Source organism: Prunus persica, chromosome G2, assembly GCF_000346465.2.
Source record: "Prunus persica cultivar Lovell chromosome G2, Prunus_persica_NCBIv2, whole genome shotgun sequence".
NCBI lineage: Eukaryota > Viridiplantae > Streptophyta > Magnoliopsida > Rosales > Rosaceae > Prunus > Prunus persica.
Genome location: NC_034010.1, coordinates 22,029,071 through 22,055,246, shown reverse-complemented (window position 1 = coordinate 22,055,246; position 26,176 = coordinate 22,029,071). Strand labels below are relative to the sequence as shown.

The 26,176-nt window shown below is 37.6% G+C and overlaps 5 protein-coding genes across 7 annotated transcripts; 3 read left to right on the top strand and 2 right to left on the bottom strand.

Moving 5' to 3' along the window:
- On the bottom strand, nucleotides 293–4,251 carry LOC18784587 (mechanosensitive ion channel protein 1, mitochondrial). Its single transcript, XM_007218929.2, has 7 exons — nucleotides 4,053–4,251; nucleotides 2,752–3,648; nucleotides 2,365–2,642; nucleotides 1,977–2,077; nucleotides 1,210–1,317; nucleotides 778–999; nucleotides 293–695 (listed from the first exon to the last, which is right to left on the bottom strand). Exons 2-7 carry the CDS (start codon nucleotides 3,534–3,536, stop codon nucleotides 582–584), a joined length of 1,608 nt encoding a protein of 535 aa, XP_007218991.1. The 5' UTR covers nucleotides 3,537–3,648; nucleotides 4,053–4,251; the 3' UTR covers nucleotides 293–581.
- Nucleotides 4,429–7,910, top strand: LOC109947481. 2 transcript variants are annotated; one of them, XM_020557740.1, is made up of 4 exons: nucleotides 4,429–6,081; nucleotides 6,830–7,178; nucleotides 7,254–7,372; nucleotides 7,602–7,910. In XM_020557740.1, exons 1-4 carry the CDS (start codon nucleotides 5,194–5,196, stop codon nucleotides 7,707–7,709), a joined length of 1,464 nt encoding a protein of 487 aa, XP_020413329.1. In that variant the 5' UTR covers nucleotides 4,429–5,193; the 3' UTR covers nucleotides 7,710–7,910. The 2 variants fall into 2 exon arrangements, with proteins under 2 accessions (XP_020413329.1, XP_020413328.1); XM_020557739.1 differs by having other exon boundaries at nucleotides 6,830–7,372.
- On the top strand, nucleotides 8,832–10,630 carry LOC18787162 (probable receptor-like protein kinase At5g24010). Its single transcript, XM_007217900.2, has one exon. It carries the CDS (start codon nucleotides 9,020–9,022, stop codon nucleotides 10,433–10,435), a length of 1,416 nt encoding a protein of 471 aa, XP_007217962.1. The 5' UTR covers nucleotides 8,832–9,019; the 3' UTR covers nucleotides 10,436–10,630.
- On the top strand, nucleotides 11,767–15,150 carry LOC18786837 (ferric reduction oxidase 2). Of its 2 annotated transcripts, none has more exons than XM_020557318.1 (8): nucleotides 11,767–11,976; nucleotides 12,082–12,184; nucleotides 12,366–12,566; nucleotides 12,669–12,903; nucleotides 13,139–13,466; nucleotides 13,628–13,871; nucleotides 14,035–14,741; nucleotides 14,876–15,150. In XM_020557318.1, the coding sequence occupies exons 1-8, from the start codon at nucleotides 11,769–11,771 to the stop codon at nucleotides 15,013–15,015; spliced, it is 2,166 nt and encodes a 721-aa protein (XP_020412907.1). In that variant the 5' UTR covers nucleotides 11,767–11,768; the 3' UTR covers nucleotides 15,016–15,150. The 2 variants fall into 2 exon arrangements, with proteins under 2 accessions (XP_020412907.1, XP_020412906.1); XM_020557317.1 differs by having other exon boundaries at nucleotides 12,363–12,566.
- On the bottom strand, nucleotides 15,639–25,430 carry LOC18785103 (RAB6A-GEF complex partner protein 1). Its single transcript, XM_020557316.1, has 23 exons — nucleotides 25,059–25,430; nucleotides 24,581–24,688; nucleotides 23,845–23,993; nucleotides 23,088–23,169; nucleotides 22,559–22,974; nucleotides 21,927–22,359; nucleotides 21,575–21,798; nucleotides 21,127–21,322; nucleotides 20,821–20,963; nucleotides 20,573–20,747; nucleotides 20,400–20,453; nucleotides 19,863–20,042; nucleotides 19,328–19,440; nucleotides 18,466–18,648; nucleotides 18,004–18,061; nucleotides 17,555–17,614; nucleotides 17,413–17,454; nucleotides 17,198–17,325; nucleotides 16,975–17,110; nucleotides 16,817–16,894; nucleotides 16,574–16,690; nucleotides 16,229–16,291; nucleotides 15,639–16,141 (listed from the first exon to the last, which is right to left on the bottom strand). The coding sequence occupies exons 1-23, from the start codon at nucleotides 25,203–25,205 to the stop codon at nucleotides 16,058–16,060; spliced, it is 3,369 nt and encodes a 1,122-aa protein (XP_020412905.1). The 5' UTR covers nucleotides 25,206–25,430; the 3' UTR covers nucleotides 15,639–16,057.

The following is a 26,176-nucleotide window of genomic DNA, read 5'->3' as shown; positions in this document are numbered from 1 at the left end:
AAAGTTTTCATAAGGCATAATATGGCCGAAGGCAGACCAGGAAGCATCACAACTCGAAGATCTTTTGCCATAATGGTAATGTTGGGTTTTGAACTCTTGATGTTTTCAGCCAAACAAAACCCTTGGTTAATGTTGCAAGATCACCTGATCATCTTAATTTCTGTTCCAATTTTTAGGTAAGCTTTTCCGGAAGGGGCAAAAACAAAACCAGACCATGCAAAGAAAGCAAGAAAGAGAGTGATGTTCCCCATAATTGTTGATATGTGATACGTTATATGCCACTTGCTCAATCTTTTTCTCAACCAAATGGCGTTGAGCCTGCAACCACATTTCAAATATGAAACCCGGTTCGTTGCAACGGTCAAATCTCACCCACCATAGAGTGGATGGGGCGATTCCATACAATATTTGCACACAAAAGATTAAACCTTGACATTTGTGTTGAAAAAGACACAGCAATGGATATTACACAATGGATCCTATATGCAGCTCTCTTGTCAAGACAAACTAGTGTTGTGTGTGGTGACTCATATTCATCAAAAACTTTTATCTGTATGATAGCAGTCATATAATTCGTGAGACTATTGAGTGGTCATATCTTGGAAGGTGCTGCCCAACCTAGCACCATGCTCCTTGATTATCTGGGCTGACCGCAGAATAATCTCTTCTTCAGTAGAGTACAACTCACCTTTGCTCTGTAATCACAAAATGAATGAATATTAAAGCAGATGCTTAAGTAATCAGTATGATAAGAATATTGAATGGAGCGGGAATTACCATATGTTTGAGGTTACATCCAAGAGTCAATTCGGCAAATGAACTTTCTAGACGAGACAGGAAACAGTAAGGGGCCTCCTTTCCCAAGAACACCTTCGAGTGTGACCTTAGCATGCTCTTTATATCATTTGATATCTGGGGAATCTTATCCAAATCATTAATTTGCAGGGGAATTTTGGTGACGATGGCACGCCATTGCGCACGCGACTTGTTCACAATTACCTACAAAGTTTATATGAAACTTTCTGAGATATATCATGACAAAACATTCTAAATGGATAAATCAAGCCACTATTATATTAATGTTAAACCATACCCAGGCTGATACTGGTACAATGAACTTAGGTGATTTTAACTTTAAAATGGGATTGGTGGTTTTCAGTATGATGGGTGCCCATGTTTAAGTGTTATGCAAAAAAGAGAAGCACCAACCTGACTTGAAAACAGTGAATTCGGAACTATGACAGGGAACTTCTCTGCATTCAATAACGAAGTGGTAGTAAGTCCCATTTCCACCACTTGACCTTCTATAGCTCCAGCCTGCAATAAGTAAAAATTTTAACATCATGAAGAAAAGAAATATCAAAAACAGGAAGCAGATAATACATTAGATATCACAAAAATTACCTGAAATCATTGAGTCAGAACAAATACACAGAAGGTATAACGTTTATCCAACGAACGACAGCTCCTATTACTTATATAAGTCTATGATTATATTTGGCTAATAATTTATACATCTGCAGAGGAAGTTATAACAAAATAAGCAATAAAATTAATTGGTTGAATTGCAATCTGGAAAGTATCATATCTTCATTTCCAGAAGCAAGTGTTATTATAATCAATGAGGGGTTTGAGATCACTGTACAATGTACGGTGTAGCCAACCAAGGGATGACTGAAAGATGCCCGATACTTAGATTTAAGAAAAGATTACACAATCATGTAACAGTTAACAAATAAAGATAATTAACTATGTAACTCTGGGTATGCAGCGCTGACATGGTAATTCATACAACCTTGAATATTTCCTTAACTTCATTATGTTACTACAAATTTGGAGAAACAAAGACACCCATGGCACAGTTCTCTTCTCTTACTAGAATCACAAGAAAGGAACGTATGCTTGAGAAACATTTTGCCTAAGACAAAGAACAAATGGAATTGAGGAACACATAGCATAAATGCATGATAACATACTTTTATTGTATCCCCAAGCGAAAAGGGCTTTGAAAACTGCATAGAGAAACCACTTAGAACATTTCCAAGGACGTCTCTGGCAGCAAAAGCAGTAGCAACTCCTGCATTAAGTGTGGCGGTGAAAAAGTTTAGTCTTAATAAGACGAGGTCAATCCCAACAAGAGCATCCAAAAATGAATCTTTAGTGTGGTGTGGGTGATACATATAACCATATGACCAAAAATCAAGAGATGCAACCTTTGGATGTAATCTAATAACCTTACTTGCATATTACAACAAAATATGCATTACAAAGATAGCTAATTTAAAATTTTATTTGCAGACTTTTCTAACTGTCATGGATGAAACAGATATGAAAAAGAATATGCAATTAGGAGCTAATCCTCACCTCCTATGCCACCAACTGTAAGAATTGATTGCACAGCCACCCCACATGCCTCAGCTAAAGCCATTATCCCAATCACAAAAAGACCAATGGATGAAATGTTATCTATAGCTAGCAACTTGTCCCGATCAAGACCAGGCAAACTTTGAGTCGCTAATACACGAGTGAACACATTTGTCTTCCACCGATGCAGAAACCACACAAATGAAAGGATAACTGCCCCTCTCCATGCCGGTGCAAGATACTGAGAAGCTATAGTGGTCGGTGCTACCAGCATGCCACTGCAAATAAAAGTCCTCCTCGTTGTTTAACAGTGGAAAACAAAAACGCATATATACAAATAAAAATAGGGTGATTATGAAGCATATCTTTGATCTTGAAACCACTAACATTTGTGAAAATGCCATGAAAGTAACTAGATATCGCACTGGATCCTCCAAAGCACCCCAAAAACTTTTCTCATATGGAACTGGCTCCTCAGATAGGCGTCCTGATAGTAACGCAGTGCGCCCTTGACTTGCGTACTTGTGACATCTCCTGAAAAGCCTCGGCATCACCAGCCAAGCAAATATAGTACCTGCCAAAGTACAACCAACAGGAACAACCACATTTCTAAGATGTGGATAGGAATCCAGCAACTGCTGAACATAAGGCGACAGCTCAACAGAGGTTTCTTTAGCCTTCTGTCCAGAATAAGTTGCTGCGTCCACAGCACTCTGCCATGCATCCTTAACCTTAGCAACCCAATCACTGCCAACAATACCACTATTACCAATATCCACTTCACTGCCACCAGAAGCAGCCGGAACTCCTAGGCCTGGTTGCCCAGCTTTATCAGCATTGCTACCAACAGATGATGAGTATGAACGGCTATTCAAAATTGGATTTACCAAAAAAAGAGGAGTAGCACTCCTAATATGTGAATTTGACAATGTGGGTGAAAATGCTGAAATGGGTTTGGTTCTGTAAGATTGGATGTTGGCAAGTGATTCAGAACCCAATGCTCTAGAATGCATCTTCGCAAAAGTTTTAAGAGATTGTGTTTCCTTAGAATAGTAACTGCGATTTACAAAAGCATATGCTGGTCTTATATACTGGTAACTGCCAAATTTCGCATAAGAGCAACTGGTAGACTTGCAAAGTGATTTCAATATGGAAAGCCTAACTCCACCCATTAGAGAAAGCTTAGTATACCAGACTATTCTATAATACTAAAGGCACTCTTCAATCTCTACATGCTTAAGAGGACCTGGTTGAAATTAATTAACTCTTTCATGGTATCTTAATCTGCAAATTGGGGGGGAGGGGGAAGGAGAAAGCAAATTAATAATGAGTGATTACAAATACAAAATGCAAAACCCAATGACAATATAATGAAACATAGGTATAAAAAATATGAACTCAAGCTTAACAATGCTGATAAACATCTATAAATAAACCCTAGACCCCTGTTTGGATGCCGAGAAGAATGAAGAAAACAAAAACCAAACAGTGAATCAATGAATTTTTTTCTTTCACGCTGGTCCCTAAAGATCAAACACTTCACCCAACTAAAACATACGCAAGAGGCCCCTTTGAAAAAAGAAAAGGTAAAATGATCTTTTAACTCTGTAATTTAGTTTCTGTTGGTTTCAGTCGCTTTCTCGGCAACCAAACAGAGCTTTATAGTGGGAATTAAAATAGCTACCTACCTGTCATGGTTGATTTTGGCGGTTCACATGAAAATTCTGAGAGACCCAGAAGAGCGAGCTTCTTCACTTTGCTTGGGAAATAAGACAAGCCGACAGAGCTTCGGAGCTCAAAGCGTATGAAAGAGAAGGCTCATTTCCGAGGCCAAGTATGGAAGCATGAGGAGCACGCGTCGCTTTAGCCTCCGACTGTTTCGCGCTCGTCCGATGCCTTTGACTGGCCTATTAGTAAGACAATCTGACGGTGGAAGATAAGGCTGAAAATGGATCGGAATATTGTATGTACTCAATTGTTAAGGGGTCCGTAATTTATTGGGTACCATTGTGTGTTTTGAGTGAGGATGATACTATATTTTGTATTACATTATTTTTGGGGTCAAATGTATTGTTATACCACTTGTATTACAAGTCTCCTATATTTTGTATGCTTTGGAATTTATCAAAGTACGTTTAAGTTATGGCTCGATTAGAATCCGCTTTATAGGAAGTACTTCTGCTAGAAGCACTTAGAAATTTTAGTCCAAATGCTCTTTGAAAAATCGTACTTTCTCTACCAAACACTTTCAAAAACCCCTTTACACCTTTCATGAGCATTGTCAAACCTGCTCTTAAACTTTTAGACCCAAAAAAAAAAAAAAAAAAAAAACCTGCTCTTAAAATAAAAAAGTACGTGTTGAGTAAGAAGTCTCAATCCCAATCGACAAAACATAATCATTATCTGTTAGAAAAACAAAAAACAAAAAAAATCTACAAAATACTGAAAACTTATTTACTTCTTTCTAAAACAAGAAAAAAAAAATCATATATACATATATAATAATAATAAAAATATTTTTATTTTAAAAAAAAAACAGAGAGAGAAAAAGACAGAACCATGAAAGTGAGAGGACTCTTTGATCAGTAAAAATCTTGGCCGAACACACAAGTGTAGACAGATAGAAATACGCCGGAAATTATGAACACAAGTCATTAGTGTTTTAATAGTGTTTAGATTGCTTTTCAGAATAAACCAACCACATGGCTTTTAATTCTCTGCTAGTTCTATTAGAAATGGACTGTCCCAGCTTTGCCTTTTGGGTATCACAATTTGATCCCAAAAACAAAACTATGTGACCTTTCTTCCCTCTTTCATCTCTTGGAAATTATGATCAACCAAACCCAAAAACACACACAACCTCTCTTCACCATGAAAGGCAATCAAAAAGACCCTGCAGAAGGATGGACCTCCAAAAAGATCACCTTATGTTTCTTGGCTTTGATCTCTTTCCTCTACATCTCCTACTCTCTACAATTTGTTTCGCCTTCCAATCTTTGTAGGCAGCAGCAATCTTTCACTGCCCATGTCCAATCACAACCAAAACCAAAGGTTTCCTTGCCTCCAATTCCTCAGCCAATTACAGATACAACCCCAGAAAAACCCCAAGAGGCTAAAACAAACATATCCCATATAGTCTTTGGCATTGCAGCCTCAGCCAATATGTGGGGCCATAGGAAGAACTACATCAAGCTATGGTGGAAGGCAGACCAAATGAGGGGCAATGTTTGGTTGGATCAGCCTGTAAAAATGGAGCCTGAGCATGATCACCTTTTGCCACCTATAAAGATTTCCAGTGATACTTCCAAGTTTGAGTACAAGCACCCGAGAGGCCATCAGTCTGCGATACGCTTGTCACGCATAGTTTCGGAGAATTTCAGGCTAGGCATGGAGAATGTGAGGTGGTTTGTGATGGGGGATGATGACACAGTTTTTGTGACTGAGAATCTGGTCAGGGTTTTGCAGAAATATGACCATAACCAGTTTTATTATATTGGGAGCTCATCAGAGAGTCACTTGCAGAACATTTATTTTTCATACAACATGGCCTATGGTGGAGGAGGGATTGCTATAAGTTACCCATTAGCCAAAGCATTAGAGAAGATGCAGGATAGGTGCATAGAAAGATACACTGGATTGTACGGCTCAGATGATAGGCTTCAGGCTTGTATGGCTGAGCTTGGTGTCCCTCTCACCAGAGAAAAAGGATTTCACCAGGTTAGTTCTCTTCTCTGTCTGTATTTTGGTTATAAATCTTTATCTTTTGGTTGGTTACTGAGAAAACAGTGAAAAGCAAAGGAAAATCTAAATCTCGGAAAAAATCTTAGGTATAAACCAATGATACGTCAGATTTTCTTCGAGTGTTGTTGATTGCTACTATTTTGCTTGTGTAAAAGGATAAGCCAAAAGTTTCTGGCAGAATCAAAACGTTTCTGTTTTTCTCAGCAATTGATGGTAGTGTCTTTTCAGATTACTTTCGTAATGTTTCTTTGCACGTTTCCAAGAGTTTGTTTCAGCCTATTTAGTTCAATGAAATTCTAAAAAAGAAAAAGAAAAGCACCAATTACCAACCATATCCTGGATTGTGGTAACTTTAATTAATTATACTGCATATTATTCTAGATTTATTTTTCTAATGAAATGGACTAGATTTGGTGGTGTTTGGTGACCTAGTCTTACCACCGTCCAATAAAATACATATTTGACCATTGACTTATGTTGCGTACCTTTTGTGGTGTCCTTGAAGCATTTCAAAATTCAACCAACAAATGGACTAATTTACCTAAGCTTTTGGAAATCCAATTGATTTGTACACAAATTTCCAATGTGCTTGAATTTTCTTGTCAAGTTTCTCATGAGGGTTGCATGAATCACATGACCATATGTAGTGTAAAGTCATTGTCATTTTTCTAATTCAAAGTCTTTTCTTATTCTAATTTGTTTTCATTTGTGGGATTTTACTCAGTTTGATGTATATGGGAGCTTGTTTGGACTTCTAGCAGCTCATCCAGTCACACCCCTAGTGTCCCTCCACCACCTAGATGTGTTTGAGCCCATATTCCCCAACATGGACCGGGTCCATGCCCTACAAAGGCTCCAGGCCCCGATGAAGATCGACTCCGCCGGGCTTCTACAACAATCCATTTGTTACGACAAGACCCGATCCTGGACCGTATCTGTTTCATGGGGATACACGATTCAAATATTTCGAGGCATTTTTTCGCCCCGAGAAATTGAAATGCCATCTAGGACGTTCCTCAATTGGTACAAGAAAGCTGACTATACGACCTACGAATTCAACACGCACCGTTTTGGTAGGAACCCGTGTCAACAACCATTTGTGTATTACTTTTCTAATGTCGTATACAATAAAAATGTGAGCCATACAGCTACTGAGTATGTTCGCGATCGAGTGCCAGACCCAGAATGCCACTGGAAGATGGCAAATCCCTCCCGGATTAAAAAAGTGCAAGTCTATAAAGCACCCAATCCACATTTATGGGACAAGGTAATTAATTTAAATATTAGCATGAACTATCAAAGCATGCGCAAGTAACTGAGAGTCCTTGATTGATGTGAGTCTCGTTCTTACTGATTCTTACACCAGTTAATGTCTCATGAGTTGCTCGTCACACATTGCTAGTTTGCCCATTATTATTATTTTGGTACAAGTAGTAGTCACATTTAATCTTTTCATAGATTATGTTCATACATTGACAATTTTGTAATTTGAGCAGTCTCCAAGGAGAAATTGCTGCAGAATTTTGCCAAATACCAAGAAGAACGGCACCATGGTCATTGATGTAGGAGCATGCAATGAAGATGAAGTCGTCGAAGTGCGGTAGAGTACATAAGATTGCAAAGAGCCTTCCTAGCAATTCACAATTTTGTTGAATTTTTTTCTTTGCAAAGAAACAGAAAAGTTTACTAACTAGCATACATCCCTTTGTATCCTAATATTGGATGTTGATTACAGAAAATAGTTAGTGTAAATTAACCCAAAAAAAGAGAGGATTGAATGAGAAAAGAAGCCAAAATATTGCCAACTTTGTGCATTTTTTTATGGAGGTGTGCGAAAATAACACCACATTTCGATTGTGATCATTCTGGAAAAATAATTTTTCTTGTCGTAGGAGGAAAACCATTTTCTGATCTAAACCCCTTGCACACTCCAACCAAAGTTTGTGTTTTAGTCTAAATAAGTAGGTTGGCAAATTGAATGATTTCTCAACTTTCAATGAAACTTCATTTTCACAATCAAGTCGGCAGTTTCACCTTTCTTTAAAAAAACTTTATGAGATAAGTGATTAGCTTATCATGGGCTCATATTATCCAATGAAATGAGGGTGGAGTTTTGAAATTTCACTCTAAGGCCTAAGGGTAGCATTTAGCACCGCACTTATAGTTGAAAGCTGGAATCTCTTTACTTCTCTATCTTCTTTGTGACTTAACGAAAGTCGCATCCACCTACATTAGTGAGTTCAACAAGAATACTAATTTGGAATATATATATATATATATGTGTGTGTTTTAATGTCTCACAAATAAAAAAAATTGGCCAATGACATTACTACTTGTGATTGCTTTTCTTACATATTGTGCCAAAGATATATAAAATGACACGCATTAGTGTAGTATTATAAGGATTTTACTAATAACAATTACTAATGTATGTATGTGTGACTCTCAACCGTTAATGCATTGTGAACTTCACATGCATAAACAGTTGAAAATCACTAAAGCTGACCTTGAGATAACATACATGCTCAATTTAAGAGCTTGAAATAAGCATTGCGATGGCAAGAGAATTGTTTTCAGCTCAAAAAGAAAAAAAAATTGTTTTCAAATAAGCAATGATGTGTATATAATTTGGGTAGCTATTAGAAACAAAGATGAGTCAACTGCGTAAATTTTACACCTTGTGAATTCCAGGTAGGAATGATCAACGATGTCGACAAAAAATTGGTCACATACACAGTTGTACCGCACCAGCATCATCCGACATGGACAAGCCGACCCCAAAAAAGGTCCAGCCTATCAGCTCCGAACGCGTGGGTCCCGCCAACGACTCGGATTCTTCCCACCCTCAAGAACCCGAAACTCAAGTCTTGGTCTTCCACACCATTTTCATTTCTGAAGCTCAAACCCTCCTCCCATGGAGTTCCCGTACAGAAAGCTCATCCTCTTCCTCTCAATACTCTCTCTCTCCACCCTTTCGGCCCTCTCTCACTCCCCCTTCTCCCCCGTAGACAACTTCCTCGTCGACTGCGGGTCCACCGTGGGCTCCACCGTCGACAATCGCCTATTCGTTCCCGACTCGGCCAAGCGCGACTCGTCTCTGTCCTCCTCTACCCGCTCCATCACACTCAGAAATGAAAACCCACCTCCCAATTCGCCCCAAATCTACAGCACGGCTAGGGCTTTCAGGCGACCTTCCAAGTACAAGTTCCTGATCCGGGACGAAGGGACCCACATGGTACGCCTCCATTTTCAGACCTTTAATTCTTTGAAATTCGATTGGAACAACTCTCAATTTCATGTCTTGGTTAATGGGTTTGTGGCTTTGGCCGACTTTAGAGCAGGGGGTGTACAAAGCCCCATAGTTATGGAGTTCTTGATCTGGGTTAGTACCGGAAAGCTTGTAATTGAGTTTGTTCCTGCTGAAAAATCAAACTTTGCGTTTGTGAATGCGATTGAGGTTATATCTGCGCCTAAGGACCTTGTTGCTGATACGGCAAAGTTTGTGAGTTCTGATAAAGTTGAGGATTTTAATGGGTTAGCTAAGCAAGCGCTTCAAGTTGTGCATAGGGTCAATGTGGGGGGTTCTAAAGTGACGCCGTTTAATGATTCTATATGGAGGACTTGGATTACTGATGATGAGTATTTGGAACCGAATTCGGGGTCGAAAAGGGTGTATTTTGGTGGCCGGATCAAGTATCAGGATGGAGGGGCTAGCCGGGAAGTTGGCCCTGATAATGTTTATAACTCTGCCAGAGTGATTCATAGCACAAATGCTTCAATCCCCAAGGTCAATATGACATGGGTGTTTCCTGCCATTGCAGGATATAAGTATCTGGTTAGGATGCATTTCTGTGACATTGCTAGTATTTCCATCGGTTTGCTGTATTTCAATGTGTATGTGAATGGGAATTTGGCATATGAGAATCTGGATCTATCTATGGCTTCCAACTACATATTGGCATCTCCGTTCTATGCGGATTTCGTGGTTGATGGAGACGATTCGGGTGTTCTTAGGGTAAGTGTAGGACCATCGAATATGAGTGTACCTTACGCCATTGATGGTGTTTTGAATGGTATTGAGATCATGAAGCTGAATAACTCAATGGGGAGTCTTGATGGAGATTATTGTGCAGGGTGGGTTTTGAGGAACTGGCCAAGTGGACATGTTGGTTTTGTGGTTCCTCTGGTTGCTGCTGCCTGTTTGCTGCTAAGTATATCTTTGGTTATGCGAAGGAAGATGAATGCCGAGGGTTTTGTGGCATGGTCGAGACTGCCCATGGATGTTTCAGAAGCTAATGCCAAGCATGGCAATGCACACCCATCAAGTTAAATAGGACAGCAATATAGGATCAATAAGTACCAGCTGATGTTTTGTAATTCTAAGTTTTAAGTTTGAAAAGGAGTGTTGTATTGCTATTCTATAGGCTGTATGAAACAGTATGAAATGTAAAGATACTTATGTGTTTGCTTATGCAGTGAATATATCAGATCAACCCGGTTTTAACCGGACCATTTCACGAAACCATACACATGTTACAATCGGAACTGTTCATTCATTTTATGAATCACTATTTTTTTATTTTTTTTTATTTTGGATGAATCCAGGGTATTTCCCACACCCAGGCTCGGGGGATTCCCTCGAGTCGGGTTAAACCCCATTTTGGGGGCAAGCTCTATTGAAATATAATCTCTGAAGAAAAAAAATAATCAATCAAACTGCAGATCCTTTACAAATGGACGGTTTTCATATCAATTAAGATTTCAATAATGAACTATCCATTTTAGCTTATGCATTTGAATAACTAAAAGATCCAATCTAATCGTACATCCATACAATTAAGATCCCGAGATATGTGTGCGATTGTTACTAAACTCATACCTAATTTTTGTAACCACTTGGATTACTGATAAACATGAGGAATAAATAGTAATGGTTTTCAAGAAAATGTGTATGACGGAGGAGTTTTACTCATCTCCCTCTCACAGCCTCACACATCAGCCACTGAAACATTCAATACACACATAAGACACAAGCCTGCCTTACGAAATTTACCATAAGGCACGTGCCCTCTTGCTTCAACCCCCCATCTTACCTCATTCTAACCACAAATTTTTCTTGTTTTGGTCAGGAATTTAACCCTTTTTTGGTACACGAATAATGTACAAAACAAAAGGAAACAACCCAAAAAATGCCTTTTAAGAGCACTATTTTCAATTACAAATTTAGACTTTTTTAAAATAAAAAATAATAATATCACATCAAAAAACGTGTTTGCAAATTACAATACAACACTCCTTTCACACCCAACACAAGGTGTTTTGCCTCTTAACCAATCGTCAAAAGCTGCATGGCCCTTGCAGATATGGTTGACTTGAAAATAAAATCAGTTTGATCACCACCCCAACCCAACTTGTGAAGTGCCACGTCAGCAATTTAGTGTAAACAAATTTAACATTGGATTATCTTAGCCAGGGACATGAACCATGCCTTCTTCCATAAGTCCAAAGCCTTAGATTCTATCTGCATTACTCTAATATAACACATTCCCTCCTATAAATACATGCCATTCTCATTGACATTCTTAATATAGAATTAAACTTGTTTAATTAAGTCACTGAGCTCTCTAAGAGTCACTCAGAGAGAGAGAGAGAGAGAGAGAGAGATGGATGCTCAAGTTGTGAAAAGTTCATCACCTCCTTCCCATGTAGGAATTCATGTTATGAGGGCAGCAATAAGGCTGCTAGCAGTTTTTGTAGTGTTTTTGGGGTCTCTTTTTGTTTGGTTCATGATGCCCACCAACACATATTCTCAAATTTGGCGTCTTCAAATCAGACAAAAGACTAACTCAAGTACCTATCTGGGTTCAGAAGGTTCTGATTAAAATCTAAATTATTATCTTTTTGCATGCTTTTGGTTTAATTTCTTAGGTGAAGGTTGCTTATATTCGTACTGTATCTGTGTGTTACTTGCTGCAGGTTCAAATATTGTGATGTTCACATTTCCCATTTTGTTCCTTGCGCTGTTGGGTTGTGTCTTTCTCCATCTGGGAAAGAAGTTGAACGATTATAAAGTGGAAAGGTGCGTGGCATATGCAAAGCACGGAAAATGTTTATGTTATCAAACTGTGAATTTGGACTATTAATAGAAGCTTATTGTTCTTGCATGAATATGTTGTTTAGATTCATAGTCTGGGACTCGATATGTTTCGATTATGTATAACGTTGTTTTCCTTTCGTTGTCGGATTTTAATTATCAGCAGCAGCAGCAATGGCACAAAGAATCGGTTTGCCGTATGGAAAAAGCCTATGCTGGTAAAAGGCCCCCTAGGAATTGTTTCCGGCATAGAGCTGGCCTTCTTCATCATGTTCATTGCACTCCTAATTTGGTCATTCTCAACATACTTGCACAACAGTTTTGCCAATATCACGCCAAAATCAGCAGCAAAGAACCACGAAAAAATGTAACATTATAATTTCTTAAAACTTGAGATTAAGTAAATAGCACAATTAGGGTTTAATTAGTTAATTCATTTTGTATTTGGTGTTTTGCTTTTGTTTGGCAGATGGGAATCTAAGTTGGATAGTGCAGCACTGAGGCTAGGCCTTGTTGGGAACATATGCCTTGCATTTCTTTTCTTCCCAGTGGCTCGAGGGTCTTCAATCCTGGCACTATTTGGCCTCACCTCTGAGGGCAGCATCAAGTACCATATATGGCTTGGACACCTAGTCATGCTCCTCTTCACAGCTCATGGCCTTTGTTATGTCATCTATTGGGCCGCCACAGGTCAAATTTCGGAGGTAAATAATTAAACTATTAGCACATTTACTTATCAAGAATGAGTATTGGAATTACTCTAATTCCTACTTCCCACGTTTAGGAATTGAACAACTAGGGGAGTAGTCGATCCAATATTCCAATTCCTTAATTCTCATATTCCTAGTTCCTTGATTCCCGATTTATGACTTCCTCCATTCATGTAGGTTTTTTTTTTATATACCATAATTAAAGTGTTACATGTTTGTTTTAATGCAGATGGTGCAATGGGACAAAACTGGGATATCAAATATAGCTGGAGAGCTATCTTTGCTCTTTGGACTGATCATGTGGGTGACTGCCATCCCTCGCATTAGGCGTAAAATCTTTGAGCTCTTCTTCTACACTCATTACCTTTACATCCTCTTCATGATCTTCTTCATCCTTCATGTGGGTATGTCCTACTCTTGCATTATGCTCCCTGGTTTCTACCTCTTCTTGGTTGATCGTTTCTTGAGATTCTTGCAATCCGGAACAAGAGCTAGATTAATCTGCTCACGAGTTTTGCCATGTGAAACCCTAGAACTCAACTTCGCCAAGAGCCCAGGTAAAAGATTTCGAAGTACTGATACATCCCTTTTTAAATTGAGAGTCTAACAACATAAGATATTACTAAATCGACATCTATAATGGGCTATAATTATTCTGAATTATGATGATTTGTTATCAGTACTTGATGTTTTTTTTTCTTGTGTTTTATATTGGTAGGTCTGAAATATAATCCTACAAGCGTCATGTTCATAAATGTGCCTAGTATTTCCAAGATGCAATGGCATCCTTTCACTGTGACTTCCAACAGTAGTTTGGAACCCGAAAAGATTAGCGTCGTCATCAAAGCTGAAGGAAGCTGGACCAAGAAGCTTTACCAAATGGTGTCAACCCCTTCTCCTACTGATCGGATTGAGGTTGCTGTTGAAGGGCCTTATGGACCTGATTCAACTCATTTTCTAAGGTCTGCACCATAACGAAACATAATATTTCTTTCCTTATGTTGGACCGATATTGTCCTCAACTTAACTATCTTTCATACTTTCAAGTGTCGTCGGGTTCTTGTTAGATACTTAATATGGAACAATCCCAATTCATAACACTTAAGGAATGATATCTTTTTGCAGGCATGACACCCTTGTGATGGTGAGTGGAGGCAGTGGAATTACCCCTTTCATCTCCATAATCAGAGAGCTCCTCTTGATGAGCACAGCACTGAAATGCAGAGTTCCAAAAGTGGTCTTAATATGTGCCTTCAAAAGCTCATTGGACCTCACCATGCTAGACCTCATTCTTCCCATGTCCAGCACCTCAATTGACATGTCCAACCTGGAGCTCCAAATTGAGGCCTATGTGACAACAGAAACAGAACCAAAAACAGATGGCTCAAAGCCCCTTAGAGCCATATGGTTCAAGCCCCTGGCAACTGATGCACCCATATCACCCATTTTAGGCAAAAATCACTGGCTCTGTCTCGCCCTCATAATAGCATCCTCCTTCATCATGTTCCTAATCTTGATCGGGATCATTACGCGCTACTACATTTACCCGATCGATCACAACTCCAACGCCATTTTTGCTAATTGGTTAAGATCTGTGCTGAACATGTTGGCTATATGTGCAGCCATATCCTCAACAGCTAGTGCAGTAGTTTTTTGGAACAAGAAAAGGAATGCTATGCAAAATAAGCAGATTCAGAACATGGAAGGGCCAGCACCAATGGGGACACCAGAATCACTGTTTTATAATGCCGACAGAGAATTGGAGAGCCTTCCCCAACAGTCTCTTGCCCAAGCAACCAATGTGCACTATGGTGGAAGACCAGACCTCAAGAGTAAGTCATTTTATTGTCACACCTATATTTACTTCAACATAAAAAATAAAAAATAGAGGGTTTTATATTTGTTATTTCTGAGCCGAAGAAATTATCCTTTATTTATTTATTTTTTAAATCTTTTATTTTTGCAGAGATGATATTGGAGTTTAAAGGATTAAGTGTTGGAGTTCTTGTGAGTGGCCCTAAGAAACTGAGGCATGAGGTTGCAACCATTTGCTCATCTGGTTTGGTAGAAAATGTGCATTTTGAGTCCATCAGCTTTAGCTGGTGATTCACTCATCATCTAGGGATGAATGTATGAGTGAAATCTTTGTTTTTTTTTGTTTTTTTTTTTTTCTGAGTTTTCATGATGGTAGTTGTAAATGTATAAATTGGCAGTACAGCAATAAAATGCAATTAGTGCAAATGTGTACTGGTTTTATTTATTTATTGGTCGTTCTTATTTTGCTTGAATATTGAAAACTGAAAATCTCAACTTCAACAAATTGGATAATTGACTCACAAGCTATTCTTTGAAAGAATAATTGCATGAAAATGGAGGATATTTTAACATGAACAAAACATACTAGTAAATTTAGATACCTGTGGACTTCGAGTTTCATGGCCTATCCCAAGATAATTTTAATATTCAATTTCAAACAATCGCCAACTTTTTGGGACTCCAGAGGCCAAGCAAGGTTTAGCATTTTCCGTTTAGAAATTAAAACATAAAATTCTTGGACATCAAGGTATAAATTATTCAAAAATATTCTGCTTTAAAATGCAAAATATCATGAGTTAGGCCAATGGCTGGAGAAAAATGCTCCCCTCTTGCTTCTCGTAGATTAGGGTAGTTTAGAATAGCGCTTTGTCAAAAAAATAAATGCAAAATATTGAGCGTGGGTTCAGGTTCTACACAAGTAACTCATAAATGTTTACCCAATAAAAAAAACTCATACATATGTTTACCAAAACAAAAACTCATACAAATAGCCTTGTAATACTAGCCAAAAAAATATACAATTTATGATAAATGAAGAAAACTAAAACTAAAACCTCAGAGCAAGACTTTGCATGGAACTCCCTAACAGAAGTTCCCAGCCATCCTTATCTACAAGAATATCTAATTTCAGCGCGGCCAGTAATTTGATTATTGTAATAAAATAAAAAAATTGTATTTGGGTAGACCTTCGGCGTTAACTCAGTGCTCCTCATCTGGCTCTTCCGCAGGTTGAGTTAGTTGCTTATTGATCTTTACATGATCTGATCGACATGTTACTCCGCAAACAATTTGTTGTCAAGCAGAAAACAGATTTACAGGTACAAGTGTAACCTCACTTCTCTTCATAAGCAATGGATGAAAGTTGCTCGTCCAAATCTCCAAGAAGATCATGGTATTCAGAAAATGCGGCATGCGACTGAAAAGCATAGATCAATTGAGGACATCATTAATGTAGAGACACGTATGGCCATTATTGTGGACAATGCATTTAACCAAGAAATACCTGCAGGGTGATGCTATATGCTTTCCATAACCGCATATCATGCCGGAAAAGATCGAATAGAACCTGTGCAAATTTCACAAGGAAATAAAAGGCAGATCGAGGAAAATTTACAAAGTTGGCATCACTCACGGTCAAAGGGTCTTAGTACCCTGACAACTTCAGAACTAGCTATTATGGTTATTTTAGTTTGTAGAATGTATCGATGTTCAAGCGAAAATATGACTTTTTCTTAATGACCTTTCCATCATTGACATTCACAATGAATGAAATGAACACATCACATACCAACGATGCTGGCATGCTTATCATATGTCAGAGATTTGTGAGAAATGAAGTGAATTATACCTCAGCTCGCCTTAAAAGAGTTGCAAGGACAACAATCCACTCTTTGAACTTGACAGAGCACATATGTGCCAGAAGGAATTCTGCATCAAACCGGCTCTGCAGCGTACCCATTTGGAGCTGGAAACATAGAAGACTGCTCAGTCAGTAAGTGGTGAAAAGGCAACTTCTGTAAGATGTGACAATGTGGCTTAATTTCTTAACAAAAAAAATGAAAAAAACAAAGGGAGTTTCAGATGCTGATGCCTTTTGTCCTATTAATTCCAGCCCTGAAGCAAAATTCTCCAACCGAGCACTTCCATATCTCTCTCTTTGAAGATATTCCTGTAATAAATTGTTAGAAATTAAAACCACTTGACAATAAAAACAAAATCATCCTAATAATAACTGCAAGCTTATCTTACCACCAAATCAAACTGGGTGCCTTTCACAAATGCAACTAGCTTTGAAAGCTCTTTGCCTGACATCAAATAGTTAGCATGGCTTTCTAAGATGTTCTTCACGGACGCAACATGTGCGTTCTGCTCCTTAAATGAGGTGCTGCTCCAAAGGAATGCCTGGTTAGTCTCCATCATATGGTCAAGCTAGGTACACGACATGCAAAACATTACATAAGTGTGCACCAACCTCTTATCCAATGTCTGCTTTCTGAAAGTAGAATGGAAACCGAAATAGCCCAAGAATCTGGGAGATAGTCTTTCTGAATCTGTTGATGGTTGTTCATATTCCCTTCCAGATCTTAGCAAGAACCTCACCTAAGAGTCAAACAAAGTTAGTTACAACTTTTACAGCTTTCATTGCTGCAACTAAAAAGTAGCACATAAACTAGACCATATAGATACCAGCTCCCCAGCGAGTTCATATAACGATTCATCAAGTGTTGCCTGCATAGGGTTGAGAACCTTTGTAAGAAACCACATGGAGATACACACTCAATAGCAAAAGAAGTACTTCCAAAGGAAGTAACCTACTACAAACATCTACCTGTAATAAACGCAAAGCACAATACTGACTGACTGCAGGACCTTCAAGCTTAGCAATCACCTGGGACATTCAAAATAATATGAATTAATAGAACCACATAAGCATCACAGGTTGGCCACTTTTTAGTATATTCTTCCCATACAAATTGAAGGTTTTTCACATTTAGCTAGTGAAGCAGAAAATATAGGGAACCTTGTTCAAAAATGGTATCAATAATGAGCAGCAAGTTTCAAATTTTTCTACTCTTTAACAACACCGAGGCAAATACAATTGAACTGATCGGTTGTCACATTTAAACTGCCCTCCCACTCATAACAAAAAGTGTGCAAGATTCATAATTATACTGAGGAAAATTCTAACTAATCCTCCTAATAAGGGAAAACTTATGTCAAACGTCAAAGGAAAAGAAAAGAAACTGAAGCAGAATATTAATCTATCCAATGTCTTACAAGTATATAGCAGGCAGCAGTCCTGTACCATCTACGTTGGAAGCATTCCTCAAACAACCTGGAAATTGAAAAACAGAATAAAGACAGTCACAACTTAATGATTAAAAAGCTTCCAGGCAGTGGATCAGCAGTTGGTAAATATGATAGTATAAAACCTACCCAAATAAATTTCAAACATCATCTTCAAATCAAATCTTATTTGGTTCACAGACCAACGGGGATAAAAAAGAAAGAACAAAAGAATATATAAATCATTTTCCAGGGTATCTGTAATTAGTGGAAGCTTTTCCTTTTTCACTTCTAAAGAAAAAAGAAAACAAATGTTTTTGCAGAAGTGCTTTACCTCAACATTATCTTCTTTGTTACAGAAGTTCTAGGTAAATATACACTGCTTGTAAAGTAATGTTACTTAAAAGGAAAAATAAAAGGAAAGAATAAAAACAGATAAGTAAACAAATATACTCTGTTGATCTCCCAGCAGCAGAGAACAAATCCGCCCAATGTCGACCATCAGTTTTTCTTGCAACACTGACGACCACATCGAAATATTCTGGAAAATTTCTGAGCAAATCACAGGTCTTCTCTAAGAGAGTGGAATTCTTTGCATATTTAGGGACAGAGATCTGATTCTTGTTTGCATTTTGACTGCAAATAGACATGCAAAGTGACTAACATATAGATAAAATCGTTAATGGCCAAAAATAGATCAAATAGTTACATAAAAACATAAAATTGACTAATGAGAATATATAGTGGAATTCAAACTTCAGCATGTGGCCATGACACATAGAAAGCATGAATGTATTGCAAAAGGAACTCGAAGTTTATCTGAAAATAAGGACACTAGGGAACACACCCAGGTACCCCAGTCACCAAAACACCTTATACAATCAATTGCAAGTTACTCATTCAGCTAGAATAATTCATTTCTCAATTATCAATCATTTCATTTTACCAAGTTCAATGGGCTTACACTCTACTAAATTTTCTTCAAAACATAATCAATTCAAGAGGAGGAAAGCATCTCATCAAGGCCATCAAGTAATTGATATTAAACATACCACATACCTTGCTTTTTTTCCTGGTTCCTACCTTAGCTAGGGATGAGTGGGCTGCTTCCCACTATGTGACCCAGTGTTATAGGTCTTTCAGTTAAGCAGTAGTTATACCCACTCTAAGATAGTTCTCTTTGGAAACCAAGTAAATAAGTAATCACCAGTAATTTTGGGTTCCAAGAAAGCTAATTAGTCATTCTGACATAAGACTTGATGTAAGTCCTTAAGCTAGATGCAGTTTTGATTTTGTTTTCCCTCAAAAGACGTACCTGGATATTTCTGCATCAAACACAGTAAAGAGAAGCCACTCCAGACAATGAGAAAAATGAGGCTTTTCTGCTGATAATTGGGCCAACCTTAAAGCTTCCTCACTTTTGTCCCTCTAGCAGACAGAAACAAAATAACCAAGAAGAATATTTTAAACCAAGCACAGAACTATATCCATCACACCCATGCTTGTCAAAAGAATATTCCATCAAACACCAACCAGTATCAAATATACAACTCCGATTTTCCTATAGCTTATGAAATGATAAACTGCAAGGCTCTAACCGTGCGGATTTCATAAAGTCTACCTATTTTCCTAGTTGGTCAACAGAAGTTCAGAAGTGCATAGCAAACATAAATCATATACCCAATACAACCTATTTGCAGAGAAAACTTTACACAAAAAAGTACTTTAAGATTTAAGCAACCTTCCTCTAGAAAATCAGATAATGCCAAAGGCTTGAGGTCACAAAAGTAGCCTGTGAGTCTAGAAACTTAAGGTCACCCCCAAAATCAAAGAAAAAGGAAAATTAGTACCTGAATGAGGTGCCTTAGAAGGCAATGCAATATAGTTTGAGCTTGAGGAGTTGGCTCAAAACAGGGAAACTCTGTGCAGGCTGAAAATGACATTCTCTGGGAAACACCAACAACAACACCAGCATTTGGAAGAAGTCCCAAAGGGTATACCTCACGATCAAATTCAAGCTCCGGATCCAACTGAAAAAATGATGCTGAGTCATTTAAACAATCAGAGAAAAAGGACAGGCCAGAGTATTTTAAGTTCCACTAAGCTTCATCCAATCAGAAATAAAAATCAATATCTTCAAGAAACAAAGGCAACCCAACTTTTTGTTTTGAATTCTTTTATGAACAAGACAAGTTGTCAAATATAAAGACTTAGGACGCATAAACAGGCATTGAAACAAAATGGAAAGTTTTTTTTTTTTTTTTTTTTAAATAATAAACAAATAAATACCTAAACATACTATGCACCAATTCCATATATCTGGTAATAGTATAACTATCTGCCAACAATCCACAACATAGAGAACACTGTTTCTTATACATACGTACCTGCAAGAAATCCTCCTGCTTAAAAGGATCAACCCCCAGAGATGGATACCACACCTGAAAAAAGAAACTTCCAACCAGAATAAATATCAGAGTAGTACATTACTGTGAAGAGAGCTCAAAAATGATCAAGCTAAACACAGTATGGTATCAAAGCCGTAATAGCAGTTCATTACCTGCATTCCTCGGTGGCCATAATCTAACCATGAAACTTCCTCAATAAGATTTGTTTTCTCCTCTGATTGACCACATGTAACCCAAAATAATTCAATAGAATCAGTAAGCTCCGTCTCACGTCCATCGTCCAAATCAAGAAGTGAAAGCTCCCCATTAACTCTCTGTATCAAACACCTAGAAAAACAGGCATTTATTCAGAGGCATGTGTCTACAGAGAACTCTATAAATCATTCTGAAGAGTGCATACCTTGCAGGCTCCTTTGATAAAGGATCTGAATTAGAAGTGTGATTGTTTGAAATGCTCTCTCTTGGAAGCTGATCAGGTACAAAACGCATTGCTGCAGGATGGCTCTTTGCAGTCATAATTGAGAGTTCTCGTACTGTAGAAAGCTGTTCGTCATTTTATCACTTTAAAATGTATGAAGAACAAATTTCACTAAATTATTCTCATTTAGAATGTGTAAATCAAATCATGCATGCCCAACCATCTCTAAATAGTACCGTATCCAATGGAACCAAAAAAAAAAAAAACAGCTAGAAAGCATTCCTTTACCTGTAAATCTGGAGTACTGAAAGGTGTCAATTCACCAAATAATTTCACATGGAATATGTGTACATCAAATGGGCGATATGTGACAAGTATATACTCTTGATAGACATCCATCACCATTGGCTTAGCAAGCAATGGTTTTCGACAAAGTAGCGAGCTCTGATCAAGGTGATATCTTGGATAAAAAAGCAATTCATACCTGTAATTGTACATTACTTTTACATTATTTATATCCAGCTTCACATAATTGAAAAAACAAAAACAAAAAACAAACGTATAGTAGAGATGAACCCAGACACAAGTTATGAATGGCATCATAGGCAATGCAGGGGGCACCAGCAAGGTAGGTCCATAGGCATTTCAACCACAAAAACAAACTACGACATTGTTGAAAACCAAAACAATCTTGTAAGGCTATACTATCGTTTGAAAATATGGGTAGGAATCTCACGTGTTAGAAGAATCAATGTAGTTGCAGACAACAACAATCTTCCCCATCCATAACAGACCTTTGCACTGAATCTTTTGTTCCTGAGTAATGTCACCAAACACTCGCCACTTCTTCAATCGTATATCATATATGATTAACCCATGGAGACCAGCAACTGCTAAGTACATTCCATCCTTGCTAGCAGCTACATGTTGAACTGGCCAATTTTGGGAGATATACGAAACCTGGGCCAATGTAAAAATAATAATAAAATAAATAAACTATCATCAGAGCCTAAAGACATAATATTTCATCCAATTAATAAAACATCAGATGAGGATAATATATCAAGAATGTGATTTAAAGACATAACTGGAAGGTTAAGATGTAGCATTTTAAGCTCATCAGTATCTTCAGACTGCACAACAAGCAATCGATCATCACCATATATCACTTGGCGAACATATGTCATGCCTGAAACTCCTCTGTTAAGGCAACATTTGCCAAATGAAAATGAAATAATCCTCTCCAAAGATCGTTCTTCAATAGCATAAAGCCTATATCCATGTTCATCCCACTGCATCAGTGAGGTGCCAGTCATCAAAGGTTCATATTTACATTCATGGATTGGCTTAACCATTGGAGAAGATACTGAACTTAAACCTATTTGACGGACTGTTGACATCAAACGACAACCAGAGACGGACCAAACTGTAAGTCCTCTTAACTTCCACCCAACTGCAAAAGCAGAATTATCAGGTGTCCAAGCAATGCAACTGACAGAACCAGTGTCTTCCATCGAATATCTGAAAAATAACAAGGTCAGGTCATCTACTACACACATTTAAATTTGAAATTTACATTACCATCAAACTTTTAACAGTTTGGTACCTTAATTACCCCCAGTCAGAATTACTCAAAAAATAAAATTGTGGCCCCTGATAAGGTGAAACTCAAACCTACCAAAATATTCCACCCCTGGCTATACTCAGATCTTATACTTACCCCCAGTCATACAGAGACACAGATCGAATCAGTGATGCAGATTCCGCAAGGTCATATAACTCCACAACCCCTCTTTTGGTACCAACAGCAAGGATTTGTTGCTCTGCAGCTACTGAAGCGCATACAGCATCACCCACCCCCAATCTTTTCTCAGCTTTAATAGATTCAGCATGCTTTAAGCCTTTCTTACTTATAGAACATGACACCAGTTGTCCATCAGAATATAACACAAATAGCAACCTCATTGGAAAGCAAAGCTCCAGCTGGATGATAGAAGACTTCCGGGAGATGCTGTGATTAGAAACCACAGTTCCTGAAACCCCTTTAGAAGCAACACCATTATCTAAAGAATGTGGTGATGGGATAGTGTCACTGCCATCGCGTGGAAATGGATCAAGTTCAAAAGTCCCATAGAACTGTACATAAAAACAAAATCTTACTCAAAACCTTTGTTCAAAAAGAAGGCAACTATCAACTCCCTAAACAAAAATTGTTGCATTTCAGGATGGCTAATGCATATTTCTTTTACCTCCCCTTTCCAGGAGATACTATATAATAATCCATCAGAAAGTCCAAGTAGCATATGCTTGCTATCGCTTACAATATTGCTCCTGCAAAAAGACACATTAGAAGAAAAACAATTATGGTTCCAAGTTCCAACAATAAGAATAGCTTGCAAGATTGTTCAACAAAAAATAATAATAATAAAGGGCTTCATGTGTTGTTATAGGCAACACCATAAACCCAAACCTAAATGCAAAATTAAATGTAACTCTAAGAAATAAGGTCAGAATGAATTTTAAAACAGTCAGCTATTATGAAAGAAGGCTGGAATCATGATATAACAATGATGTTGCATAATCATTCAAGCATAAGTTGACAACTATGACACTCGTCAACTGACAAAGAAATATCTTCATTTATTATACAACTTCAGCATGTTTGAATATGAGCCCCTTAGTGATGCAGATTCTTGAGTTATCCATGCATCTATCTCCAAGAAAAGTCCTATTTCTTATTCATACTTCTGTTTTGGGAGTAAAAAGTGAAAGGTGTTAACTGTATTCAAACATCTGGGAGACTAGAACCTTCCTCAGGGTATTTTCATGCATTTATTTAAAATGACAATAGAAATTACCTGACTCATTTCATTTGATCAGTACCTAAATCCTTTAAATTTGGTGAATAACTATATGGACTCTAAATTTATACGTTATCCAAATGGCACTCACACATTAATATTGATAACTCAACTTTTCCAAAATAAAATTCAGAATAATACTTACACTGCCAAGTCCTTTTGTGTAAATGGCACCTGCTCACTGAGAAGAAGAGATATAGTAGCAAGAAACAAACCAGAGGGTTGCTTCCCTCCTAGTTGTATCTTTTTCTCAGTAAACTGTACCTTGAAAAGGTGAAGAAAAAAAGACGATGTCTGCCAACAAAAAAATAAGCATATATATAAGCTTAAACAACTAAATGTAGTTTTAGAGTTCAAAACAGAAAAAGGAAATGGTGCATATAAAATTAAAGTACTCTCATAAATCACTCTTCATGCCTCTCATTGACAGTAATCAATAATTCTTCGCCCTAAAAGATTAAGCTAAACGACATTAAAAGAAGACAAAAGTAAATTGCGCATATGAGAAACATGTTTCCGAAATGGAATCAAGTTCAGCTCAACATATCCTAATACGTCTAGTGAAACTTGATGACTACATAGAAACTGAAGTCCACCACAAAATTGGCATTGATCAGTTTAACTACCTAACGTTCATTTCCTATTAGGTCGTGAAATGTGGACATGCACACTCAACAAATCCCGGTTACTGCACAAGTAGTGACGATCCTGAAGGAGCGATCATTCAACATGGACCTTTCACATTGCAAACATGTATGCCTAAATAGACACATTATAGCACTTGTTCTCATACATACATACATCCATGCATACATACAGAAGAAAGCATGTGAAGTTGGTATAGAGTACATAATTACACGTGACATCAATGGAATACTTACAAGAATGGCGATCAGTTTGGTATCAGGGCTCCACACAGCTTGCAAATTCTCACCTTCCTTCTGCACTGAATCCGAATCCCTAATGTACTTCCCCAGTTTCACTTTATGCTGGATCCCACCAGCCCAAAAACACAAAAACAATGTCACAAAAAAGCTCAAATATACGCACACGCATACCCATCTCGATATGCATATATAGTTTCACAAATGCATGCAAGTAACCCCCAATTCACAATACTCACGTCAACAATTAACAAATTCACATATACCCAAAACCCACAAAACCCATCTCAATTAAATAAAAATGCACTCTACCCATTTGAACACTGCACATACATATCTTCCTAACAGCCACCCAATTCCCAATAACCAGATATACCCATCTCAATAAAATGAAAACACAGAAAAACCCCCATATAATTACATGAACACACAAACTATACTGAAAATACACACATATATGCACACACAAAATTACCTGGGAAGAGCTCCAGAGCTCAAGGTGAGAGGGAGAGACAACAAGCAGTAAGCGATTGATGACCTTGAGGTATACGACCTTTTGGGAAGAAGGGCATTGACCCTGTTCCAGTGGGATGACCTGCGGCCATCCATATGCCATATACATCTTCTTCTTCTTCCCCTTCTTCTGCTTCTGTTTCTCTTAATTTGAATTGTCAATTCTTTGACTTCGGTTTGGTTTTTCGTGCAATTTGGAAGAGATCTCAGAAAGAGAGGGATTGGATCAGAGGGAGATTAGAGTTTGTGAGTGAGATCTGAATGCATGGCTTCACCCATTTCAGGTGGATGGATCTCACAGAAGTTGGAAGCAAATACTGTTTTCACCATTTCCTGTGTTTTATTTCTTCGTTTTCACTTAATCAATAAATACGACCCCGTTCAATATGTCGTTTTCTACCTACACCTTTAACGATGGATTTTTACTAATCATTTATTTACTCCATCCCTTTTTCCAAACAAAAAAAAATATTAAAAACGATTATATTTGGGTAAAACACATCATATTTTACAATTTTATTATAAAATTACTTTTAAACCTGTCGAAGTAGCGTGCGAGGATGAGATAGAATCATGATAGGTTTTAAAATAAGTTTAATTCTTATTAGCTTCTTCATGAATGTACAAGTTACACAAACTTCTCATTTTTTCAAGTAGAATCTTTACTAGTGACTATTTACCCTCGCATTCGGGATTAAAGTTCACATCTCGAGTGCATAAACGGAAACTACTCAATTTATATTAAACTAGACTTGTTTTTTTAATTCCACTAAAAGAAAGATTTGTAAGTCATTTTTTTCGATATAACATGTAATGCATGTAAAAAATGCTAAAGATGTAGATTGGTGTTACAATCAATGCAACATCGAGCCCAATCCAAGTTGCAAAGTTTTAAGCCCCACATTTTCCAACATAGGGGAACTCCACACACTATGCTCAATTTTTGTCATAAGCATGGTGGGTTGGATCAAAGTTCAATTCTGTTTGCTTTAATTTTCTCAGTTCTTTTTTTTTTTTTGACAATCGATCGTCTAAACTACAAAAAATAATGGGAGTTTCTCATACACATTACCAAGATAT

Bases quoted from the DNA above. Each gene is read 5' to 3' on its own strand.
- LOC18784587 (XM_007218929.2), bottom strand. From the start codon at position 3,536: ATGGGTGGAGTTAGGCTTTCCATATTGAAATCACTTTGCAAGTCTACC. The intron at 1,318-1,976 runs GTATGTTATCAT...TACTTATTGCAG, and splicing joins CGCTTGGGGATACAATAAAA to GCTGGAGCTATAGAAGGTCA. The intron at 696-777 runs GTAATTCCCGCT...TTGTGATTACAG, and splicing joins GATGTAACCTCAAACATATG to AGCAAAGGTGAGTTGTACTC.
- LOC109947481 (XM_020557739.1), top strand. From the start codon at position 5,194: ATGATCAACCAAACCCAAAAACACACACAACCTCTCTTCACCATGAAA. The intron at 6,082-6,829 runs GTTAGTTCTCTT...GATTTTACTCAG, and splicing joins GAGAAAAAGGATTTCACCAG to TTTGATGTATATGGGAGCTT. The intron at 7,373-7,601 runs GTAATTAATTTA...TAATTTGAGCAG, and splicing joins ATCCACATTTATGGGACAAG to TCTCCAAGGAGAAATTGCTG.
- LOC18787162 (XM_007217900.2), top strand. From the start codon at position 9,020: ATGGAGTTCCCGTACAGAAAGCTCATCCTCTTCCTCTCAATACTCTCT.
- LOC18786837 (XM_020557317.1), top strand. From the start codon at position 11,769: ATGGATGCTCAAGTTGTGAAAAGTTCATCACCTCCTTCCCATGTAGGA. The intron at 11,977-12,081 runs GTTCTGATTAAA...TACTTGCTGCAG, and splicing joins TACCTATCTGGGTTCAGAAG to GTTCAAATATTGTGATGTTC. The intron at 13,467-13,627 runs GTAAAAGATTTC...TTATATTGGTAG, and splicing joins CAACTTCGCCAAGAGCCCAG to GTCTGAAATATAATCCTACA.
- LOC18785103 (XM_020557316.1), bottom strand. From the start codon at position 25,205: ATGTATATGGCATATGGATGGCCGCAGGTCATCCCACTGGAACAGGGT. The intron at 18,649-19,327 runs GTACGTCTTTTG...GTCTATTTGCAG, and splicing joins TTTGATGCAGAAATATCCAG to TCAAAATGCAAACAAGAATC. The intron at 16,691-16,816 runs GCATCAGCATCT...CTATGTTTCCAG, and splicing joins TGGAATTAATAGGACAAAAG to CTCCAAATGGGTACGCTGCA.